We start from the raw sequence: 8,078 nt of genomic DNA on the forward strand, positions 1-8,078 counted from the left end.
CTAGCCCCACTCCCTCTCAATTCTCTTCCCCATGGACACCTGTGACCCCAGCCTGTTATCCCTTCAGGCTGTTCTTCCTTCTTCCAACTTCCCCGAACCTGAGTGGATGGGTTTGGTCTGGGGGCCAGATTCATTTTCGGGCTCCCCTCCTTCCCTGAGGGGGTCATTTAAAACTCCACTATCATTTCTCAAAGTGGGAACCCAGCAGATTGGGGTATTTGTTCAAAATACAGATTTTCCACTTCATGCCAAAAGGACTGAATCTGAATTTGAGGGGATGGAACTTACAATCTGATAAACTCCTGGAAGGATTTTCAAAGACACATTAAAATTGATTTTAATCACAATTAACCCCCCCTCCAAGAAAATAATCATCGGTGGAAGAGCAGGGGGCATGGATTGTTAGAGATATGTCTTCCTCTGTCCAGGCAGGCTCAGCAGCAAAGGGAAAGGGACACAGGTGGGGCAAAAAGGGGGTGAGTCCTAGAAAGCCGGGGGCGAGGCGTGCGACTCCTTCCAAAACCCTCGGTGACGCCCTGAGCAGTTACGGCGCCGGCGCTGGGGGAGCTGCTGTCCCGGAGCCACTGTCTCTCCGCGGACTCAGAAGCAGGAGTGGGGCGAAGAGGGGGCGCTGGGCCAGCAGCGCGGCGGTGGGAACTGAGGCCCAGGGAGGCGATGGCTCTCCACACAGAGCCCGCCTAGGACTCTGGAATCCCGAGCTCGACCTAGACTCGCCGGGGGCGTGGCCTTCTAGTCCAGCTCCTCTGGGATCTCAGCTCCACCTCCAGCGCCCACAGTCCCCGAGCGCCGTCCTTCCTCGCCAGCCTCAGTGTCCCCGCCCGTGGCGGGTGTCTGTGTGTGTAGGGCGGGGAGAAGCGGGCGGTCGGGGTGTGTGCATAGAAGCGCGGCAGTGGGAGGCTCGGCAGCGGGATTCCCTGCGGGAAAACGGCCCCATCCCTCCCCCGGCCTGTTCGAGACCCTGAATCGAAACAGGAGGCAGGAGGCCCCCCGCCGGCCGGGAAGCGGCCCCAGCCCGGATTTCCCTCCCGGGTGGGGCCGCAATGACTCACCCCCTTCCCCCTTCCCCCGGTTTCCTTGTTTGCATTTCTCCTCCCGGCCACCTGGCGGCCGGTGTAGCGGCCCGCAGCCCCTAGCGCGACGCCCCCGCCGCCGCGGCCCCGGCTCGCAACCCAAGGGCGCCCCGGCCCGCCGGGGTTTCTCGGGGCCCGGGCTCCCGCCGGCTCGGCTCACCCTGGGCCCGGGACTCCGCCCCCCACCCGTGCCCGCCCCCTTCCCTTCCCTTCCCTTCCCTTCCCTTCTCTTCCCTACTGTAAGGCCTGGCGCGTCCTCCCCGCCCTCCCGGTCCGTCCCGGGAAGGGAAGAGGGCGGGCCGCGCCGGGGGTGTGACAGCTCCCGCCCGGACCAGTGCCAGCTGCAGCCTCGCTTCAGCGCCCGGTGCCAGCTGGCTCTTTCGTCTGGGACGGAGGGGAGGCTCGGGGCTCCTTGTCTCTGGGGGTGGGGGAACACCCCCCCTCAAGTCCCCAGCTTTCCCCCCACCCAAGAGGAGCCTCTCAACCCAGCCTGGCTCGGGCTGCCCTGGCAGCGGGTCCAGCCAGGAATTGGCCTGCTCACTTCGCCTGGGACTTACAGCAGGGGCTCGCTGTTGGAGGGGGGAAGGGGGGGCGGGGGGGTCTCCCGTCAGCCCCCGCCTTTTGCTAGAGGCTGCACGGCTGTGCGAGCTCGAGGAGGAATATGAAGGTGGGTAAGGTGGGGTTAGGGGGAGGAGGAGCCGGAGAGGAAGCTGACACGGTCGGGGAGTTGGGGTGGGAGACAGAGGCTTGGTCAGGGGTGAAGGAGGTGGAGAAACGAATGGTTTGAGCTGAAGCTGCATTTCTGGGGCATCCAGAGTCCGTAGTCTCATACCGGGAGTCGGTGGAGATCCCTGCAGGGCCATGGGCGGTGGAGTGGGGCAGAATTCCCCAGAAGACCGGGAAAAAGGACCTGATCTCTGGTGCGCCAGCTGGAGACCCCTAAGTGCGCCAGACCGACAGGCCCCAGTGAAGGTCTTCCTGTCCCTCCCCCGGCTCCTGGCATGGATGCAGCACCTCCGCCTGACCAGTTCAGAGGACTCTAAGGAAGTGGTTCTGCCTGGGGCAGTTGTGCCTTGGTCCAGCTGCCCCAGGCCCGGCCTCATGGCTGTCTGCCGTCCTCTTCCCGTCACAGGTGAGCTGGCCAGGTGAAAGCCGCTGGCAGGTGGGCCTGGCTGTGGAGGACAGCTCAGTTCTGGGAGCACCGCCGGTGGGAGGGCTCCCGGACGTGGTGCCGGAGGGGACACTGCTCAGCATGGTGCTGAGGAGGATGCATCGGTCCCGAAGCTGCTCCTACCAGCTGCTTCTTGAGCACCAGCGCCCCAGCTGCATCCAGGGGCTTCGCTGGGTGAGTGCCCATCCCCTGCCCGGGCCAGGCACCAGGGCTGGAGGGAGCCCTGATTGGAAGAACGGGCATGCTTCTGGTGGCCCAGCTTGCTCTGGGGGCATGAGGGGGACAGCTGGGGTGGACAGTGGGTCAGGCAGCTTGGCTGCAGTGTGTGGGTGGCTCACACAGCTGCACTGCGTGTGCATGTGGTGCCCAAGTCCCCCCATTCAGGCATGAGGGGAGGGGTAAAGGGATTTGTCATTTAGTTGTCACCTCTGTGTGCCTGAGTTAGGTGCTTGCGTGTTCTCCAGGTGGTGGTGGGAGGCATGTATGAAATGCTGGGGACCAGGTCAAGTGCGGGGGGGTGAGGTAAGCTTGGTTACTGTTTTTTAAACATCACCGTGACAACATTCTCCTTTAGTGAGGGCTGAACTGCATCGAGTCTGCTTTTGGATCTCAGGGTGAGGTGGTCATGTGAACATTGCTTGGCGTCTGGCTTTGAGGGGCTCAGGGGAGAATTCTGAGAAGTTTGGAGGCTCTGAGATGAACGGAGCTCCCTTTGCTGGTGAAGAATCTCTCTGGAGCTGCAAGAATGAAGGAGAGAGAAAGGGTGTGCGGGGGCTGGGGGGGCAGGATAAAGGTTGTAGGATCCAAATCAGCAGAGAAGCTCTCCCCAGCCACCCAGACTTAATAGGTTCTTCACCTGAGATTCGGTGTGTCTATTACTTGTTCCCAGCCTGGGTGGAGGTGAGTGCGGGGAGAGTGCTTGGGCAAAGGGGCGGAGAGAAAGCGGGGCTTGGGAGAGCTCCTCTCTTATCAGCAAATCCCTTTGAGTAGAATGACCACCACTCTCTGCCTCCTCCCTCCTACCTCACCCAACCACCATTTATATTTAGCAAAATATGAAGCTGGGTTGAGAAAACTGAAGCCCACCAAGGTGATGGGGTCCTCCTTGCAATGGGAATCTAGGTGTCAGTCCCCAGCTCTCCCCCAACCCCTCCCTCCCTGGGTCTTCCTGACAAGGGGCCTCATGGGCCTGGGTCCTGTTCCAGATGACGCTCTGGAGGGGGCAGGGGAGCTGGGTTCCCTCTGGCAGTAGCTACTGCTCAGAGCCAGTGGGCTGGAACCCTCCCTCCCTCCTTCCCTCTCAGGCTATAATTACTTGTGCATTTCCTGTCCCCTTCCCAGCTTGTAGAGGCAAGGTGGGGAGTGGGGGGAAGGTCAGGTGCCAGGACAATGAGGTCACTGGAGGATCCCCTGGGGCCCAAAGTCTGGGAGAGGGTGGAGGAGGCCGCCAGGCTGTCTCCTGGATCTCCCAGTCCCCCAGAATTGAAGGGCTGGTAAGCATGGGGAGGCCGGAAGAGTGAGGGTGAGGGTTAGTGGAGTAAAAAATGGGGTCAGAGGCACAGAAACAAAGCCCCTACCCTGCCAGGTATGTGTGGGTGTTGATGATTAGAGGGAACTTAGGTTTTCAGGGCTAGAGACAGGGCACATCCTCTCCTGAGGACCATCTCTGGGGAGTGGCGGGGGATAGGTGGTTTCAGCCCATTGTGTCTGTGTGTTTTTTTTTTTTTTTTAACATCTTTATTGGAGTATCATTGCTTTACAATGGTGTGTTAGTTTCTGCTTTATAACAAAGTGAATCAGTTATACATATACATATGTTCCCATATCTCTTCCCTCTTGTGTCTCCCTCCCTCCCAGCCTCCCTATCCCACCCCTCTAGGTGGTCACAAAGCACCGAGCTGATCTCCCTGTGCTATGCGGCTGCTTCCCACTAGCTATCTATTTTATGTTTGGTAGTGTATATATGTCCATGCCACTCTCTCGCTTTGTCACAGCTTACCCTTCCCCCTCCCCATATCCTCAAGTCCATGCTCTAGTAGGTCTATGTCGTTATTCCCACCTTACCCCTAGGTTCTTCACGACCTTTTCTTTTCTTTTTTTCTTTTTTTTTCTTAGATTCCATATATATGTGTTAGCATACGGCGTCTGTGTTTAAGAGACTCTGGGTACCTGTGAGCTATACCTCTCTTCTCTGGATGATGCCTTTGGCTGAGGAAGGGCTCACATGAGGGCACAAGTACCCGGCAGGGAGCGTGCACACACAGGGTGAAGGGTGGTTGTTGAAAGGAGGTGGGGCCCAGAGTCCCAGGAGGGCAGTGCTGGGAGTTATTCAGGCCATGTCCCCCTCTTAGAAAATCAAGGGGGAAACCCATCAACCTCCTGAGGTCTGAAGAGAGCACTTTCTGTTCCTACTAGACCAGGACAAGAGAAAATGAAAGCAGGTTACAGCAGGAGGGCCTGAGGTTAGATACAGAAAGGACTTACCAACCACCGCAAAGCTGATGCTGGAATGGGATGGAAGAACATCTCCTTTGGAAAACATGACGGGGAGATGAGATCTTGTCTGATGTCCAGAAGCCTACAGAGGGACCAATCTGTCTAGAGGCAGGGGCGAGATCAGGATGACCTCTGGTGGGTCCTACCAGCTCAGAGAAGCCTGGAATGCTTCTCTTTGAGTGACTTACTTGGGGGACGTGGCTCTATTCTCTAACTCAGAAAACATGCTTTCATCCAACCTGTCCAAATCATGGTAGTAGCTAATCGTTGTGTAGTGTTTATATCCCAGGCACTATTATGAGCTTTACTTTGTCATATCAGATAATCTCACAACAGCCCTGTGAGATAGCTACTAATGCCATCATCTCATTTTATAGATGCGAAAGCAGAAGCACAGAGAGGCTAAGTGACAGGTCTAGGGTAACACAGCTGCTAAGGGACAAAGCTGGGTTTTGGTCCTAGGCAATCTGGCTGCAGAGTTCAAGCTCGTAGTGTGCTTTCTATTGCTGAGGATGGTAACACTGACACCCCAAAACATCACCCCGACTCATGCATCCTTTCCCAGTCCCATCATACACAGCCCTGGCCTGAGACCCTAGCTGTGGCCTGAGGCAACTGGTCTGACGGGTCCCAACATGGCTTTCTGGCTCTGTGCCTGCCCCTCCAGTGCGACTCTGACCCTCAGTGACTGGGGTGGGGCAGGCCACGGTGCTGGTGCCCGGGAAGCTAGCTGGGACCTCCTCTTGCACCCAGAGTCCTTCCTGTCCAGACATGAGAGGAGGCGGTGGGCGAGGGCCTTCACCCCTGCCATACCAGCCACGGCTTTCCAGCTGAGAACCCTCTAAGCTGACACTCAGGGTTATCAGATCAGGGACAGGGTCAGCGGAAGTGCAACATTTCTTGCCCTGTGTCCAGATGACAGGGGCCCAGCATGAAATAATAATGTTACATCAAGTTACTTAACACTGACTAAGTAGTTACTACAGAGCAGGCACGGCTTCGAATGCTTCCTGTTATTAACTCATCTGATCCTCAGAATTACCCTGTGGGATAGGTAATGTTATCATCAACCCCATGTTACAGGAAGCTGAAGCACAGAGAGATTTATAAGCAGCCCAAGGTCACGCAACCAGCTGGTAATGGGCAACCAAGATTTGAACCCAGGTGCCTGGTTCCGGAGCCCACACACCTGCCTGCTGCTCTGGAATAGCACCTCCACCCCGATCCTCTGAAGTCCTGGTGCACGGGAACATGGCAGTGGTCCAGAGGGTCTATGATGACAAACCTATGGAACTTTGTCTAACCCAGTATTTTCCAAACTTCCTTGCCCGTGGAACATTCCTGAGGGCAGCATTCACCTCTATCACCTCTGCTTTCATGGCACACGGTGGGGGGAGCACAGGGCCGCGGAGGCACCGTGGGATATGGCAGGGCTTGGTGGCTAAGAACATGGGCTTTGGAGTCAGAGAGGCACAGCGTGAATCCTGGTGCTCCTGTTTACCAGCTCACAGGGCAGGTTATGTAACCTCTGAGCCTCCTTTTCTCTAGCTGTGAAATAGGAGACAAACACCTACTTCAGGGTCAGCGTTCGTAGGGTTATTCAGTGGGATCTTAAATTTCTAAGCAGCTGTGTGGCTCTGGGCAAGTTGCTTCATCCCTCTGGGCTCCTGCTCTCCTCGCAAAATAAGAAGGATGCCTTCCTCAGCTCTGATGGGCCAGAGCCCCCAGCTTCCGAGAGCCTCGTGCACATCCCCTGGGGCAGGACAGGAAGTGCTTTAAGCAAGGCCTGAGGATCTGAGATCTGAGTCCTGACCAGCCTGGCCACATGACCAGGCACCTCCCCTCCTGATGTGCCCTCTGGGGTCACAATAATACCAGGAAGGGAGTGTGTGTGCGGGAGCCTGGGTCGTGGGCACCGAAGGGACTTGGGGCAGGGACTGGGGCCACCTGGGCACTCTGACAGCTACAACAACAAGTCATTAGCACTCGGTACTGTTTGTTCCAACACAGGGGGCTGGCTGGGTAGAACTCCTGCCCTTCCCCCTCCTCGTTTCCTGTCACTAAGTCTCCAGGGCTATGTCTGGCACCAAGATGGGCCCCATGACCGGGTCAGGGATACCTATGGGACACCTAGCGACTTCCGCCCGGCATTGGGCCAGGCACCTACGCGCGCCAGACCTCAGGCCTCTGCCTGGCACACGGTGGGAGGATGCTGGGACCAGGGGAGGGGACTGTGGCCCCAGGCCTGGTCGTACCCTAGCTCCCCAGCCAGGTCCTCTTCAGGCCCTGTGTGCAGATGGGAAAGCAGCAGAGAGGAGCGGGACGGGAGAGGACAGGCAGGTGTGGTGGGTGGAGTGGGACCAAGAATGTGAGCACTTCTGGTAGGAACTTGAGTTTATCCGTGGCTGTACGGCTGTGTCTGAGTTACAAGGGTATTTCACTTCTAGACTTTTGTTTCTTCCTAAGTCAGGGGGGATAGACAATACCTGCTCTGCCTACTTCCCATCTGATCCTGTTCTATATGAGGTCAGATGGAGTCACGGAGGTAGACATACTTTGTAAACTTCAAGTGCCTGCCTTTGGGATGGCTCATAGAGGGTAGGGCATCCTGTCCAGAGATGTCCACAAATTCCAGTTCTCAGGTGGCAGGAAAAGAGGGGCATGAGAGGCTTTCATGGCCAACATCCCAGGGCACACAGGCCCAGGAGTCCTGGATGCCCAGTTGATGCCAAGGGCAGGGAAACCTCTCTCACCAATGATTTGTACGTAAACCCCGTCTTCCAGAGCTGTCCTGTGTGCTACCAAGACTGACTCACTGTTCCAGGGTTATTTATGAGCTAGCAGCGGCAGCATCTTGGAGAGGAAAGGGGCTTTCCAGCAGGCAGCCCGCCCTCTGCTTCACAGATCAGTAATAATAACTAACATGTATATACAACTACATGTATATGTCAGGCAGTGCTTTAAACATGGGATCTCTATTAACTCACATAATCCTTCCTAAAGCCTGAACTGTTGTTAGGAATGTTTTATAGGCAGGGAGAGGTTAAATCATATATTCAGGGTCACACTTCTAGTAAACAGAGGGGCAGGGATTTGAATCCAGGAGTCGGCTCCAGGGTTTGTATTTTTAACTACCAGTCTGCACCGAGGCCCACAGAGGGCAGGAGTTTCGCCCACGGCCCTGTGACTGGGGACTGACCCTGGCTTGGCAGCAGGCCCTGGGACTCCAGGCCTCCCGAGCTGCTCACTTTCTGGCCTCTCCCTGGCCTTCTTATCTCACATTGTCATGCTCCCCCCAGCTCCACTGTGCCCCTTCCCTA

The 8,078-nt window shown here is 56.8% G+C and overlaps 1 protein-coding gene across 1 annotated transcript in view; it reads left to right on the top strand.

The window, feature by feature from the left end:
* The first annotated feature begins 1,488 nt into the window (after window positions 1-1,488).
* RAPGEF3 (Rap guanine nucleotide exchange factor 3) overlaps window positions 1,489-8,078 on the top strand; it is a 22,738-nt gene continuing 16,148 nt past the window's right edge. Inside the window, exons 1-2 of the mRNA XM_007463843.1 lie at window positions 1,489-1,758; window positions 2,224-2,436. Coding sequence (XP_007463905.1) covers window positions 1,753-1,758; window positions 2,224-2,436 — 219 coding nt within the window. The 5' untranslated portion in view covers window positions 1,489-1,752. The remainder of the gene's footprint in view (window positions 1,759-2,223; window positions 2,437-8,078) is intronic.

This window comes from Lipotes vexillifer, unplaced genomic scaffold (genome assembly GCF_000442215.2).
Source record: "Lipotes vexillifer unplaced genomic scaffold, Lipotes_vexillifer_v1.1 scaffold349, whole genome shotgun sequence".
Lineage (NCBI taxonomy): Eukaryota > Metazoa > Chordata > Mammalia > Artiodactyla > Lipotidae > Lipotes > Lipotes vexillifer.